Consider the following 17174-nt stretch of genomic DNA (forward strand, 5'->3'; position numbering starts at 1 on the left):
ACTAACTCTGAGGAACTATGAAGAAAAAGAGAATTCAATAAATGACTTAAATATGCATTTATGCTTTCCTGATTTTAAAATCAGGGATAGAAGAGAAGCAGGCTACTCATTTAAATTGGCTAATATCTGCTATTGCATTAGCTCAGGTGAATAAATCTCCATGATTTGGAAATCTGGTTTTCCTACTATCTAATTTGATTCCTCTTCTTACGTCCTTCATGGGCCTCCCTTCCTTTTTCATCATTTAAACACCTGAAATTTGGAAGTTCTCAACAGGAGTCTCAACACCTTGGAAACTATAACATTTTGTAAGTCTGTGAAATTTTGCATTCTTTAGAAATCATCTGACTTTCAGAAAGCTCATCGATCCACAAAAAGTTAAGTATCACTACTTGTGTGTGTCCACCAAATTCTCATTTTTCCGAGTCTTCTCTTCTCTCTCTACAGTATAATTTTATTTTCCTATATGATTTCATTCACTCCCATGGTTTCATGTAACACTGGTGCATCCCAAATCTATATCTTTAAAGCTCTAAAACTGTATACCCAGTTCCCTTCTGGGTGTCTCCAATTTGAAATACCAGAGGCAGCATATAAGTCAGAGGCAGGAAGGAAGGAGAATGGATAAACTTGGTGACTGGATGATGGACAGAGCAATAAGCAAGAGAAAGGGGTCTGGAGTGGCATTTAGCTATCTGGTTCAGGTTGGTAGATAGTAAGGCCATTCACTTAAATAGGGAATACAGAAAGAATAGTAATTTGGGGGGAAAGAAGATGGTTCAGTTTTGATACGTTTGACTTAATCAAATATTGGGGGCTTCTGATACTGTGAAAATACTATGGCTAAATATTAATGGAGAAAGTTCAGGCAGAGTGAAAGGTTTCAGTGAGATATATAAGCACATATTGTAGCCATGTTTTCACTTGCAATGAGCATGAGGAACATGTCTAACATGACAACCAGATTGCTACTAAACGATTTTATATGCTTAATTATGGCTTGCTTTAAAATTATGTTTTGGTTAGCCACTGAGGTAAAAAACTTAAGCCTATTAAAAATTTAGTAAAATAGAAAGTAAAGGATACACCTTAGCTGTTTACATGCCTGCTACCCATATTAGGTTGTGATCATTCTGTTAGCAGGAATTTTTTTTTCAGTTGGCATTCTCAATGCTTATCCCAGTATTTGGCCCATATTAGGTGCTTTCTCCATTAATATTTAGCCATAGTATTTTCACAGTATCAGAAGCCCCCAATATTTGATTAAGATCTTATTACCAAGGCCCAAAGACAGCTACAGTCTTTATATCAAATAATTGCCTTTTGCAAAATATAAAAAAAACCTGTTTGACCTGTACAAAGACTAGGTATTTGTTAGTATAGTAAATAAGAAGAGCAGGTGCTTATTTTTCAGAGGGATTCAGAGTTGTCAACATTAGTGACCTCTTTGTGGTTTTTAGAGCTATTTTTCAACCCCCATATGTCCACAGAACTTTAATTCAAACAGCAACAAATGGCAAAGTAAATGAGTAATATGTCTTATGTATCTGATTTTTTTTAAAGTTTTCCAAATTTAATGAATCTCTGCACTGGAGATTAAGTGTACACTAACCTACAGTGAAAAAATGAAATCACCAATTGAGCACTGACTGATCATCCACTCTGATAAGCAATCTATATTAAGATCAGTGAAAATGGGGCACCTGGGTGGCTCAATCAGTTGAGTGTCTGCCTTCAGCCCAGGTCATGGTCCCAGCGTCCCTGGATTGAGCCCCACGTCATCAGAGTCCCTGCTCAACAGAGTCTGCTCCTCCCTCTGACTCTCCACCACCGCCCCCTTGTGCTCTGTCTCTCCCCCTCTCAAATAAATAAATGAAATCTTAAAAAAAAAAAAAAAAAAAAGATCGGTGGAGAATTTGAAATAATTTTGAGGGATGAGATACCTGCCTTTGAGATATTTTCAGAACCAAGTTGTGTTTGATGTAACCAGAGTCCAGTAGTAAGAAATAGACGAACTTCTTTGTTTTTACTGAGGCAAATAATGTGGCCAACCAAAAAGTCTCAGCAATGAGCTGTAGAGAGCAACAAAGGAGTCAGAGATGACTCCAAGACCACAAATAAGGAAAGAAAATAACAAGGTCAGGAAATAATCAAAAGTTTTATTAGGTACTTTTAGTTGGGGAGAGGAAGGCTGGAGAACATGATGATTGGCTCCATGTTTCTTGTATGGGTAGGACTCAACCTGATGGTGCCTTCCACCTCATGGGCGATTTTTCACAACTAATTTGAAATATTAATTGACCTTTCTGTCTCAGTGGAGATACACTAAAGAAAACAGGGATAATAGGCAAGGTCACACAGCTAGTAAGTGATAAAATAATATCTGAATTCACATCCCTTTTTATAATCACTATATAAACTGCCTCCCTTGACAGTCTTGATTGAGAATATCAACAAGACTGGTCTTTCTAAAAGATAGATCTCATATATAGGATAGTGTGTATTTTCTCATCACCTTAACTAATTTTGTACTGTATACAAAGAGATACTCTGGTTTGTACATGACATGTGTATGCTTTCATATTAATGGGAAATTATGAAAATCTGTAACTAAAAATCATATCTAGAATATAAGTTTCAAGGAAAGACTAGCAATTAAAATGATCAATTACCACTTGTATTTTGAAAAAATCAATGATTTTATTTCTTTGATTAAGGACTTCCTTGAATGCAGGTGTCCATGCTTTAAATTTTAATGGGGTCTAAATCAGTACTGTAACATGCAACATACACAAAACGAAAATGTTTATGATCAGAATTCAAGTGTTCACATTTAATGAAGACATTCAAATATATAAATTATTGGAGTTCCCAAGAGCTACATGGCTGTAGTTTGAGATTTAGATATAATAGAAATATCTCAAATTTTCATGTGATCCTGAGAAATCTATCATTTTTTATATTTATTTCTATTGTGCATATTTTCATATAGAAGAGAAAAAATGACCCAAAGCAGGAAAACGAATTGACTAATTTCTTGTATCTAGAATTTCTTCTGTTTAAGATTTAAGGATATGTATTTCACTTTGGGCCACTGGAGAAAATGGCTGAGAAAGAACTACAGCCCTGACTTCCAGACCCTAAGACCTCAGGTGACATCCTCATGAGCATCTAGCACATGAGCATTTGGACACAGAATAACTGTGTCTGTCGGGTGGGTCCATGGAGGAGTATGGAAGAAATAGCACACCCCCCAATATGGTGCTTTCATCTCCATAGCGACATGAATCAGCTACCATAATCAGCAAACAGATTGGATGGGAGAGATCTCAGAACTCCATTCTGATCTAGGAATAGACAGGCAGACTGGTAGCATATGGCTGTCCTGTTCCCTGTTCTGGGTGCAGTCTCTCAAACAGCAGGGCTGTGATACCATGGATACCACACCTCTTGCCCATATTTGCACTTAATATGTTATTTCATTTTATTTGTTTGCCTAAGGAGGGGGCAAATAGCATTTGCACTAGGGCTTTGGTAAATGAGTCAGTCATATTTAAATAATGAAGAGAATGGCATGCTATGAGCTAAACAGTAGAAAACTCTCTGAAAGAAAGAATGGGACTCCTGTGGGTGTCCAGAGCTGCATTCAGAATTCCTATACATTCTCTGTAGCAATAAGATCAGAACTTCCCTGCCGCTTTATTTTCAAGTTGGGGTCTGGAAGTCCATCTCTCCAAAACACACTTGCCTTGAACTGAGACTGCAGCAACTGTGCCCCTTGATTTGATCCTTAACATATTTGGCATTTTTTATTTTGTGAAAGGGAGCAAATTTCACGTTAAACCAACTACTGAGCTTCAGAATCACAGAAGTGCCTGGCAAAGAGCTGATGTATCCAAGAGTGTAACTTCACCATTAGAATGAGAAGTACTTAGAAATAATAATTATTAGCATGTTTTCAAGCTTAAGGGGGAAAAAGCAACTAAGACTGTACTAAAATGTTTTTCTGCAGTTTTTCTCATGGTAAAGCACATAGCAGAAACTTGACAAGAATAAATTAGCACTCAATACTTTTTTGAGGGGCTAGGGGAATTTTGGTGAAGGCAATCAAACTATCAAGAAGTGAGAGAGCTGAAAAACATCAAGTCTGGTGTTAGAAAAGGTTAGAGGTAAAACTGGACATATAGGAGCCTACCTGCATTATAAAACCATTCTTTGATTATGAATTAACAGGAAAAAATTGAACTTGCAGCAGGAAAAAAACCTATGTACCAGTTGGAAAAAACCTATGTTCCAGTCTTAGATCTATAACTTACTGACCATGGCAAATATTTTAGTTTCTCTGAGACTATTTCTTTGTCTGTATCTATAAATGGTACTTTAATTTTTTTAAATTATTTACATTATTACTGAAATGATACATCTATACCAATAAATGGGAAAAAATGTGCATTTGGTTTTATATACATATAATGCTTATACATTTAATTGTGCATATCTGAAAATTGGCTAGCTTTGATTTTAATATTGGATCCAAAATGAGGAAATAGAGAATTTACTTGCTAAAAGTGATGTCCAAATCATATATCTTAAATTATGCTGTTCTATTATTTAGTATTTCTTCTTCTACATTGCTTTTCTATCCCTGGTGGTGTTTCAAGAGTATTCTATTTGCCTTTATCTTATTAACAACCACACCAGAGTATGGGTCCTTCTGAATTTATATTTTAGAAGTAAAATAGATTAGCTTTTGTTGAATTTCTGAAATTCTATCTCTAGGACAGTAGAGAATGTGGAAATCAGTCATACAAAGAACAATAAACCATCTGGGGATATTGAGTCTGAAGAAGAGAATTCTCAGGGGAGACATGAGAATTTCAATAAACAGTTGAGATGGCATCATGCAGAAAAAGATTTGTTAGTAGATTTGGGCTTAATAAGTGGAAGGACTTCTGTTTCTTGTATAATGATCAGGAGGAAGTGTTGGAAAGAGCACAGAATTATAGTCAGACATTATTGTGTTCAACTTTGTATCCTGGAGTCCTAGCTTTCTAATCTTTAATATGGAACTTATTCTTGTGTTTTGGAGGCCAGTGGAAGTGGCAAGCAATAAAAGTATTAATTTTGGTTAGTTTTTTTTTTTTTAATCTCCAAAGTCTAAGAGACAAAGAAAAATGTACAACTACCAAGTAAGGAGAGAATAAAAGAGGAATAAAATGAAATCCTGATTAATCCAAGTTAGGACAAGAAAGGAGAGATAAAAATGGAGGAAATATAGAAAAAAATAATAAGATTGTAGATACAAATGAAATATACTAGTAATTCCATTAAATGCTAATGTACTAAATATTCCAACCAAAAGACAAATGTTGTCAAACTGGATTTAAAAATACTATTTGAAGCAAAAAATATATAATTTGATGCTTATAAGATATACACCTTATATGTACGGATACTGAAAGATTGAAAGTAAAAGGGTGAACAGATAAACCATACAAATAGCCAAAAGAAAGCTGATATAGCTCTACTAGTGTCAGGCAAATTAGGTAAGAATTAGATATATTTTTTAAGGTAAGAAGTATTACTTTAGATAAAAAGTGGATGTTTCATAGGAGTAAAGTGGTCTATCCAGCATGAGGATATAAAAATTCTGAATTTGTATGCATCTACTAGCATTGCTTCAAAGCACATCTAATAAACAGCAAAAATTAACAAGAAAAATTCATAATCAGAGAGATTTTAGCATATCTCTCTCAGTAACTGATAGAATGTATAGACAAAAACTTAGTAGGAATAGAGAAAAACAATCTGTCCTAATTCCAATAATATAGAATATAACATACAACAACTGTAGAACATACCCTCTGTTCATATGACCATGTCTATGGTCATTTTTCTAAAATCTTGGCATTCAAATGATTGATATCAAACAGGGTCTGCACTCTAATTAGAGTGGACTTCAACTAAAAATCAACAACAGAAAGCAAAACTAGGAAACTTCCAAACTTAAGGAAATTAAGCAACATGCTTCTAAATAACCCATAGGTCAAATAAGAAATCTCAGTGAAAATTATAAAATATTTTGAACTTAATGATCATGAAAATACTACTTTTGAAAAACTCATGAGTTGTTGTTCTATAGTAAAATTGTCTACACTTAAGAAAGTGATGAAGAAAAAATACAGATTTAATTTAAAAGTATATTGTGTCTGTAGCCATTACATTATATATGGCACAAAAAATTGAGGACATATTCTTCCAGCATCAAAAACTATTATTCACGTCATTGATGAATGTATGAAGTTCCAATGTGTGTCATTACTTCATTTTCATCTTGTTAAGTATCAACCAACATCCATGTTGAAACTATACTTGTTCATATATGATGTAAGCTATTTCTTTGCTCAATTGCATAGTAATCATAGTAGTTATTTGAAGTCTAATTTTTTCAAAATATGGTTTAATTTCACCCATGGGTGGAAAATATAAGAGTTCAGCAAAAATCAACAAATGCATTTCATGAGAATCAGTTAGCTATATGTAATTAACAATGAAGAGTATTGCATATTTTACATAACACATATTCTAAGTTATGTGCTACACTTTTTATCATTAAAATTTGTAACTTTTGTGTGTAGATATGCACATACATTTTTTTTTTTTGAGACTCGGTTACTGGTGGACCCACTGGCTAGTGTCATATTTACATAATATACTTCATGTAAAACTCTCTGGCTGCCAAATTCTAGAATATTAGAGCTGCAAGAGAACTTAAAGGCCCCTCACTCTAACCTCCTCATTTCACTAGTGTGACTATCAAGGCCGTCAGACTCAAGCGACTCACCCAGTGTTGCCCAGCTCTTTAGAAAGGACAAACCCTTGAAGTAGGAACAGAGTATCTGAAGAAAGGCTCAGACATCACAAAGAGATCACCCAAATGCTAAAGTAGTTCCAAACTAAAAGGTCAGCTTTCCAACAGTGGGAAAGTATAAATTATTAACAGAGAAAAGAAGGAAAAATCATCTTTCTAGTAAGTTTTTTGATGTTCCAGTGGAAATCTAGAACCAAAAATCGCCATTCTCATTCATTTTAAACCACCTTGCACTGCATTTATTTCTTCCATCCAAAGCTTAAGAGTTTAATTTAAAATATGTTTAAAAGCAATAAATATTGCACCAGTATTGTAATCCCACAGAAAGAACATTTTAAGAACACAATTCTCTGAATGTGTATCAGAAATTTATAAACTTTGCATCAGAGATAGTTAAGATTTGTGATAATGCAAAACAACCTAGCTTAACTCTTAAGGATTTAAGGGGAATATGTGAACAGCATTGTATAAGAAAATTAGAAGAGAAAATTTGATTCCGTGACTTTTTAACTGGAATTTGGCATATGTGATCTATATGATATTATGAGAAAATTCTGGGAAGATTAAAAGATGAAAGTGTTCTAGGTATGTATATGGCCACAGTGAAAGAAGGGAAATAGGTTTTTTCCTTATCTTTGCTGTTAGAGACCTCAGCAGAGCCTTTATTAGAGAAGACAACACAGTATAGCCTGGATATTTATTGCAGAGCTCGGTGGCCACCAAGCTCTTCACTGCACCCAAATTTATCCAGGCTTTTTTCACCACTCCAGGTTGGAAGCAATATCCCATGACATTGACTCCCACATTAAGCTGGTCTGGGACGGGCAACTGCCACAATTCATTTCCACATCAATACCTGATTCACGTGATTCGTGGAAGACATCTATTACTCACATTTGTTGCAGGTCACAACTACTTGCCACTTTATAGATTAACTCTATGACTAAACGTATCATAGTCTAAAAGTGGTGTTAATGTAGCCATGGTTAATAAGTTGGTTTTAAATAGCATTAAAGGGGGGCACCTGGGTGGCTCAGTCAGTTAAGCAACTGCCTTCTGCTCAGGCTCAGGTCCCAGCCAGGAGCCTGCTTCTCCCTCTCTCTGCCCCTCCCACCCACTTGTGAACTCTCTTTCTCTCAAATAAATAAATAAAATCTTCAAAAAAAAAATAACATCAAAGGGAGGCAGCACAAAGTGTCAAGAGCCTGGGCCACATCTGGACTCCTCCCACTTATTAGCTGAGTGACCTTGGGCAAGCCTTAGCTTCCTCATCTGTAAGAGGATGATAATAATAATACTACTTCCTTATTGGTTGTTGCAAACATTCAGTGGATTAATATATATCATACACTCTTAAAACAGAGCCTGATGTATTACGAGCACTCAGCAGATGTTAGCTATTACCCCATATTTTATATAGGAATATTAATAAAAGGAATGACTTACAAAACAAAGTGAATTTTAGTTACAGCATGGGACTTTAAATATTTTATTGACAATCACACATATCCTAATTTAGGAATTAAAATTTCTTTATTAGTCAAAAATTAGTAGAGGGTATTTGAAATAAACACTTCCACTTTGGCACTTTAATTACATACTACCTGCCTAGAAAATCCACGTACCTGAATTATACTGAAAGAGTGAGATGGAAGGAAAGAGAACAATGCAGCAACTAGGGTTGTTTCATACAATGAGATCAACAGATCTAAGTTAAATGGTGGTGAACACAGCGAACACTGTTGGAAAGTATGACGTAGCTATTTGCTACATCTAGTACAGCACATCAGTATTATCCTGGGCAGCTTACCACATTTCCAATCACAGAGATCTTTAGAGAGTTTAGGCCATTGTGGTCAAATGGCTGTGTTTTCTAAAATAAGTACATTCCTTCTGCTTGGATTTTCTCATTCTCACTTGCTAACGCACACTCTCTCTCCCTCTCTCTCTCTTTCTCTCTCTTTATATATATACACACACACATACATATACACACACACAAGAAATAATATATAATATATAGGTGTGGTAATGTCCCCAGATAAAACATAAACAACTCAAACTATATAGTAATTTATTATTGATCTTTAATAAAAATATTTAAGATATGTCTTTTTATTTAGGACTGGAGAAGCTTGCACAAAAAGGGAAATCATTGTCCCCTTTAGCAAGTATAACTGGAATATCACTCTTTTTGATTATATCCATGTGTCTTCTCTTCCTATGGAAAAAATATCAACCCTACAAAGGTAGGTTAAAATTAGAAAATTAACAAATTGTTTTATATGTGTACTAAAAAGTACCTTACTATTTTTTTTTTCTCTTGGTTTTAGTTATAAAACAGAAGCTAGAAGGCAGGTAATGCATATGTTTCTACAAAAATAATTTTTTCCTGAATGCTTTATCCTCAATTATTATCACTGACAGAAATGCCTTTTTTGTCTTTTCAGGCCAGAAACAGAATACAGGAAAGCTCAAACATTTTCAGGTAATGGCCATGCTGAAAGGGACTAATATCAATGTTAATAGATATGAATTAATATTGTTGATATTAATTATTATATATAATGTACTATTGATTTAATAGAATTCCCATAAGCTAATATTGATATAATACTAACAGTCCCTTACCTTTGAATAGTGCCTTCCCTTTACAAAGTGCCATCCCTTGTATTGATTTTATATAAATCATGCAAGTCTATAAAATAATCCTGAAAGGCACTCAACTCCATTTTACAGGCAAGAGAACCAAGGCTCGGAGATTAAGTCACTTGCCCACCATCACTGAGTTCTTTTGAATCCTAATCCATTGATCCTTGTATTATTTTGAAAATGCCCAGGACCCTCTCAATTTATTCATTCCTAAAGCAGATACAATGCTGGCAGCTCCATCCCAGGGAGAAGAGGAAAGGGAGGTTTGACAGCTTTGCTGCTTCTTTGTCCCCAGCGTGCCCCTCATTGCCATTCACTACTGACTCCCTACAGAGTTGTTATAAACTAACAATGGGGCTTTAACTCAGGCTTTGGAGTCACATGGAGCTGCGTTTCAGTGCCATATATGCCACTTTTTCCCAGTGTCACCTAGAGAAAACTAATTAATTTTTCCTGACCTCAACTTCCTCATCTATATAATAGAGATAAGGCCCCCCCCACACACACACCAGGGTTGCTATGAGAATTAAATACAATGATGTAGGTGGAGTCCCTAATATGCCTGGCTGCTTAGTGAATGTGAGTCTGCTTCCTCTTATCAAGCCCCAGAGACCATCTGGTTCCTCCCAACCACCCCATTCCCATCATTTTACAGATGATAGTTTGGGTGATTTTGATATTGTCTTGTATTATATTTTGGACACATGGACAGCTATATTTAATTATGTGTTCTTATTAGTTCTGATGATCTCTGTTTTAGATCTGGTAGGGTGCAGTACGTATTGTGTGTAGATTAAGAGATGCTGTGACTCCCAGGCTGAAGTCTTGGTGTGCTCTTTGGTAACTGAGAGTTACAAAGGATAAGCCTGCCCACACATGATCATTTGAATATAGAATACACTGTTCCCACATCAGGCTTTAAGAATAATTGTCCCAATTCGGTTTCAATTCTCAGCTTCAGAAGGAGTGGTTTCCAACACTGCTTAGTAGCAATATGACTACAGGAGATTAGGAAACATTAAATTGGTTTTATACACGTATCACTTGAAGCAAACAATAAATATAAATTTTACAAAGGCTTAAAAAAATACAATAGCAATTCGAGGCATTTGATTTGTAAGTAGTATTTGTTTTACATTTCAGGCCATGAAGATGCTCTGGATGACTTCGGAATATATGAATTTGTTGCTTTTCCAGATGCTTCTGGTGTTCCCAGGGTTGGTTTTCCTAGTGGCTGATTAACCAGAGGTGTAAGCGGCATTAAGTTAAGCACTTGGGCAGTGTGGTCAAATGGCTGTGCTACCCTCAGCAGGGTTTACTCGCTCTGTAGTGAATGATGTTGCTGGATCTGAGGAGCTAAATCATCTTTCTTGGCCTTTATAAGTAAGGCTAACACGAATTAGGAAGTTACACTAATTCGTAAACATTCTTTACCTGGTAAACTCAGTGAAGAGAGAACTAACTAGGTTGAAGTTCAAGAGAACTGAACAGGGGACCCTGATTTAAATCATTCTGCATCACCTTGATGGCTGCAGCCTGTCACTTCACTGAACTCTCTCTGTTCCTCACTTTCCCTTTCCTTCCCCTCACAGCTTGCGAAGACTATTGATCATACCCTTAATCATGCCCTTATGCTCTTCAGAAGAAAGGTACCGTATAAACCCAGAGTATGCAAGTACACATCTTTATTTTTTATCCTAAAGGTGCCTGAGATGTGAGAAGGGGAACCTTTACACCTATGAAACATTTTTTCAGTTTGCAAAGACAAGGTCTTTTAAAACAATCTGTTTTGTTTAACAGGCTAAAGAATGTTCTCTGAGCTAATCAGCTCATTAGCATTTTTATAGATTTCTGTAGGGCCAGTCTTACCTCTGCTTCCTTGTTCCCTTATGATAGTTCACTTCGGGAAAGGGCCATAAACAGACTACTTGCATCAGGGCATTTTCATTTCCTTTTTTTTTTTTTTTAAAGAACTATTTGTCAATAGGGATTGGTTACCTCACCTGTTCAGTGAATTCTATCAATGCATAAGGTTCATAGAGTAATTTTCCTAGCCACAGACTTGACTTCACAAATGCTATGTGAGTAATAGAGGGAGACTGATTGGATTTCATCCTCCTAAGGGTACACTGGTAGCACCATCATCACAGATGAAGGGCGGAACTGCATTGCAAAGCTTCACACTGCCCTATTCAGTCTCAGATAGCACTGGCTCACCTTTCACTTCCACAACGAAAAAGACAAAAATAAATATTTGTAGATCAATTATTTCAAACAGCTTCTCACCACAGCATAAAGCCCCCTCTCAGGTGTGGCTTTTAAGTAGGAGAGCAGGAAACTGAAGAGCCGGTAAGATTTAGAATTGAATTTTTGAAGCTGGGAGTTTCTTTATTTAAAATAATGCAGTTTTTATTCCTAGGAATTCATGAGAAAGGAGTGAGATCTATGTAAGAAACTTTCAGTTTAATCTTGTGATTAATTAGTACTCAGTTTCAAGATGTTATTGGGAGGACCTGTATGCTCAAAATGCTATCATCCTCAAGAACTTGGGGCAGAGAAATGAGCACTTTGATTACATATCAGATGCCCCACTTACTTCTGTCATAAGTAGAATAACTTAATTTGGAGCCATGCCCATCTTCAAAGCTGAAAACTCCCAGGGAATCAGCTAAAGTTCTTCATTGGTGGTGCCAGGTGCTTTGGGAAGAAGTGAGAAATCAACACCAACAATGGAAGGAAAAGGGTGAAGAACAGGACATGTGTAGGAGAATCTGCGTTAGAGGAAGCCAGCATGGCAGTTATGTGTGAAGATTAGCCCTCAAATGCAATGGCTTTGAGAAGAAAAGGAAAAATAATAATAAAGCCAAGATCTCAAAGTTGAAGTTAAGAAGGGAAATAAATTGAATTACTAACTTTTTGAGTTTTTAAAAATAAGAATCATCTCTCAGCTTGTGGTACATGGACATGTGGAATCCTCCTCCTCTCTCTACTTGCTGTAGATTTTACTGTCCATTTAACACCTCTTTAGGTAAATGGACAGAAAGCAATGGCATGAAATGAACAAATTTATTACTTGTTACCAGCTCTGATATGATCTTAGGTGAATAAGTTATTACCTATAGATTGCTTTTATCATAGCCCCCGAACACCCCCATACCAAAGAAACTCAATAGTTGGTCTTAAGTATACTTGACTCTGGAACAACATGGTAGTTAGGGGTGCCAAGACTACCCAGTCAAAAATCTGCCTATAACTTTTGACTCCCCCAAAACTTAACTGCAATAGCCTACTGTTGACCAAAAATCTTACCAATAACATCAACAGTCAGTTAGTGCATATTTGTATTATATATTGTATTACAGTAAAGTAAGCTAGAGAGAAGAAAATGATAAGAAAAGCATAAGGAAGAGAAAATACATCTACAGTATTGTCTTATATTTATAGAAAAATATCCATGTATAAGTGGACCTGTGCAGTTCAAACCCAATTTGTTCAAGGGGCAACTGTACAAACTGTAAACCACATCTCCTTGGCACAAAAATGATAGGATGAATCACATATCCCAGGACTGCACGTGAGAACTTTAGCAAGTGAAATGGAAACTGTCTCCAAAGAAAACACAAAGCTAAGATGTTCCAATACAACATAGCACATTAAATTGGAATGAGATAACAAACTCTTCAGATGATTTATCAAAGGCAAAGAGTCCTCTAGGTGATGCTCTATAAATACAAAGAACTGAAAGTGACCCATTGGAAGTGTGATGAAAATTGGAAGAGCTTGGGATGAGGAGGGGAACCAGACTTTAGCTAACTAATTGGAAGGCAGTGTTTACAAGAAGAAGAAAATTATCAGATACAAGGAAGGGTAGTTAATAAAACACGAATGCCAGTTTCAGTAAAATACATGTTGGTTTTTACCAGACAGAAATATTTTGCAGTGCTTCCCACATTCTTCTAAGCCTTTAGTTAGAGCCAATGAATGCATTTAAACCAAACATCTCCTTTTGTGTGTTCTGTATTTCTTGGTACTGTCTGTATTAACTTGCAGTGTGATGAGGGCTTTTGTCTATACATTAGTCTTTCTTTTCAACCATCCTTGCACATATAATTGGCAAATAGCATCAAAAAGCTAATTGAGATATAATATAAAAGATAATTTCATATGCTATCTGATTCTAAGCTGTCCTGATATATTCTCTTTTGCTATTTTTTCTGTTATATTTCCTTTGCAGTACTGCCAGCTTTTTTCTTAAATGGAGAAAAAAAAGCGATAGCATTGTCAAGTTATTCTTCTTCTGAGTTCATAGCTGTACTGCTGCACAAACTATCATAGGGTAAGTGCAGGAAACTATAGCAAGGAGAAAATGGACATTGTAGGGAGGATAAACAGATTAATCATCACTACTTCCAGTTGTTTTCAACTATGCAGCAGAGTAGATATACTGTTTACTAGCCCGCTAATTTTTTTTTTAATGTGCCATATTTTCTAGATGCCAAGTAGGTCTGTTCCAACCTCTGATGGTGTATCAGGACAAGATTTGCACAGTACAATTTACGAAGTCATTCAGCACATCCCTGCCCAACAGCATGACCGTCCAGAGTAAGTATGAACTTGCATTTGGTGATGCTACTTTGGAGGGGCTGAATATTCAGCCCCTGTTTTCCCCAGAATTTATTGAAAGGCTCCGAAGACAAATATTAAAATAGGAAATTATAGCTTCTGCACATCTGAACACACTTCCCCACTGGAAAATAATTTTAGGGAAAAAAATAGACAAACACACAAATCTTCTAGGGTTGTGCACCTGGGCCTTTGCGACTAGATGTAGAATTCTGGAATCCAGCATTTTTCCCCAGTGAGTCTGGGTATGAAAGAGATTTGCAGGCCGGTTCTCAAGCCATCTTGGTTATCTTGATGACTGTGGTGATTTTAGAGCCAATGATCTGTCACTACAAATAGGACAAGGAAAAAAAAACCTACAAAATATGCACAGCACTGTCACCATCAAATGTCCAACCTCTTGCAGATTCAAAGCAGTCTACTCTCAAGTGAACAGAATCACAGCATGGACTGGCCTCACACCCAGAGAGGATAAAATCTGAGCTGAGGCCAAAGCCAGGAAACTACTTATCCAGTTAACCTCAGGGCTGACACTAAGGAGTTGCCCTCCCTTCCCAGCCACGGAGAAACTAAGCCTACAGCCTTTTGAAATAATGAAATGAACTTCCCTTTTTTGTGCTATAGCTGCCTGCAGGCATAACTGCCACAAATCATCTTCCATCATTTTTTTATTTGTCATTTATTGACTTTGAAAAGAACATCAATAACCACACACAGGAACTTCCCCTCTGGCAAAAGAAACAGTCTAGTGAAGTAATTCATGCATACCTCTGGATAGATACCAAAAATAACAGCTAGCAGTGGATGAATGCATGGGAAATCATCTTAGGGGGAGGAGACCCAGTCCTGGGGGCGACTATGCAGTCATTTAAGGGCTAAGTGGCAGGACACCTCAGAGAACCCCATCAGTGCATCATCTTTGACCCAGGGAGCCTGGAGAAAAGGGAGTCAGGTAAATTAGGAGCAGACCCTGACAGAGCTGGGAATTTCTGGTTTGAAAAGAAAAGAAAATGTTTCAAAGAATTTTTTTATTAGTGCACCTGGGTGTCTGAGTTGGTTTAGCGTCCTACTCTTGATTTCGTCTCAGGTCATGATCTCAGGGGCCTGGGAAGGAGCCCCAGGTAGGGCTCACTGCTCAGAGCCTAGAGTCTGCTTGTCCCTCTTCCCCCCTTTGCCCCCTCCCCCTTGTGCCACTCTCTCTCAAATAAATAAAATCTTAGAAGAATTATATTATTAATCTAGTAGAACACAAGAGTGAAATATTATTCCATGGCAGTTAAAAAAAAACAAAAACACCTCTCTAAAATGATACTTAACTCTCTACTTCTGGAATAGAAAATTAAGGGATTTGTTGTTGTTGTTGTTGTTGTTGTTGTTGTTGTTGTTGTTAAATGTAAGGAATAGAAAGAATTTTGAGAGTATGTCTGTTTCCCAATTTTAAGATAATATCCAATTAAGAATTTTATCCTATTTAAGTTTGTATGTTTTTCTATATGTCATTTATACTGCATTATCTGTTTTTTATTTAGAATATAAACAAACCAAATGAAAACTTGCGGTTAATCGTTTAAAGCCTCCAATAATAAAATAAATGCTGATTTATTTATAAAGCTGTAGAATATGACAGCTATGGTTTCAGAACACAAAATAAAGTGATCAAGTTGGTTTTGCATGTAAAAAAAAACAAAAACATGATTCTCTAAGTAAAAAAAGAAAAGCACTCTCTGAAACTAGACTGCTTTCAGATAGGAGTAATATCTTTAGAATTTCTTGGGAATATAAGACTTTATTTTAGAAATAAACTTGGAAGGTTGAAAATAAAGCAGAAATGTTATTTTTTAAGCACATAAAGGACTATTCAAAACTGCTATTGAGGACATGCTTCCTCAAGGGGCAGCAACCTGAAAACCCCAGTTCCCACCATCGGTCCTTGTCCTCTGTCTCCATTGCCTCAGCTCACCTCTTTCCCTGTCCTCCTAGTCTTTCTTTGCTTCCCTGCCTGTGTCTTTGTCTTCCAAGGACTCTCTCTTCCTTTACCTCCATCCTTCAATATCTGCCCTCTCTCAATCTTTCCTTCTCTTTTCTTCTCTCTCTGGAAGACAATCTCCCTTCCCTCTAAAATCTCTTAAAATTTTCCTTTTTGCACTTATTTTATTTACAGTCAATCTACAAACATTTCCAGAACTTTATCTGCTAGAGGTAGAAATTAAGTAAGTCTGAGTCTTTTAAGGATTCCATTTTTAATGGGCTCTTGTTTGCTTATTATAACTAAAGACTAGCAGTCCTTGGTAGAATAACTATTCCTCAATAATTAAATATTCCCTAAACATGCAGAGGCCATTTTTCTCTCCTGATTGCCTATGGCTTTATTCTTTAAGTCCAATTAAACTCAAAGATCAATTTTATGAATAATGCAGTATTACAGGTGGCTAGTGAATGTCTCTCCTCCCTGCTTCCTAAAGTGAATGTGCAAGCTCTGGGTAAAGAATAATAACTTTCTGCTTTCTTGTACCTCTGTTTGACAGTTGTTTCTGAGATAGGAAAGACAGCCAAAAATTTCTTTTCTTTGGCTCTTAGACTATTCTAACAGTGTTGTTTTCATTACTGCATGTGTCTGTTACTTAATTGGACTGCTGTTTAACAAATTGGTAAGTTGACCTGTTTTCATATTTTAGTACTCTGCTCAGTTATTTGGTTATTGAACTTATGGCCGCATTTCTTTAAATGCTATCTGTTGACCTCATTAAATGCTCCTGGCACAGTTTGTTTTGAACCTGTGACTGGCTGTTAGCATCTTAAAATCAGGACATTGGAGTAAGTAAACCTTTACTTTCAAAAAGAAATTATCTACAGAATTTAGTGATTGCTTATTCCTTATACTTATTGGTTTATAAAAGTAATTTTCTTGAACTAGTTCAAAACATTCCTATTATTTGCAGCTATTGAAAGGAATAAAAGAATTTAAGGTTCTTCTACCTGTGGAACTGGAAATTTGTAGAATATTTTACATATCTTGTAACATCTCTTT

General features: G+C 36.1%; 1 protein-coding gene across 7 annotated transcripts in view; it reads left to right on the plus strand.

The window, feature by feature from the left end:
• Window positions 1-17174, plus strand: part of HEPACAM2 (HEPACAM family member 2) — a 67435-nt gene that overhangs the window by 22115 nt on the left and 28146 nt on the right. For 2 of the 7 annotated variants that reach the window (XM_087861077.1, XM_045793252.2), the window contains exons 5-9: window positions 8995-9120; window positions 9205-9229; window positions 9322-9359; window positions 10667-10740; window positions 14016-14125. In XM_087861077.1, the coding sequence (XP_087717203.1) occupies window positions 8995-9120; window positions 9205-9229; window positions 9322-9359; window positions 10667-10740; window positions 14016-14125 (373 nt within the window). Of the gene's footprint in view, window positions 1-8994; window positions 9121-9204; window positions 9230-9321; window positions 9360-10666; window positions 10774-13757; window positions 13860-14015; window positions 14130-14552; window positions 17171-17174 lie in introns of those variants that run through there. The other 5 variants (XM_045793251.2, XM_045793253.2, XR_015724015.1 and 2 more) reach the window with 4 other exon arrangements.

Source organism: Ursus americanus, chromosome 3, assembly GCF_024610735.1.
Source record: "Ursus americanus isolate L20-20 chromosome 3, mUrsAme1.1.p, whole genome shotgun sequence".
In the NCBI taxonomy this organism is placed as follows: Eukaryota; Metazoa; Chordata; class Mammalia; order Carnivora; family Ursidae; genus Ursus; species Ursus americanus.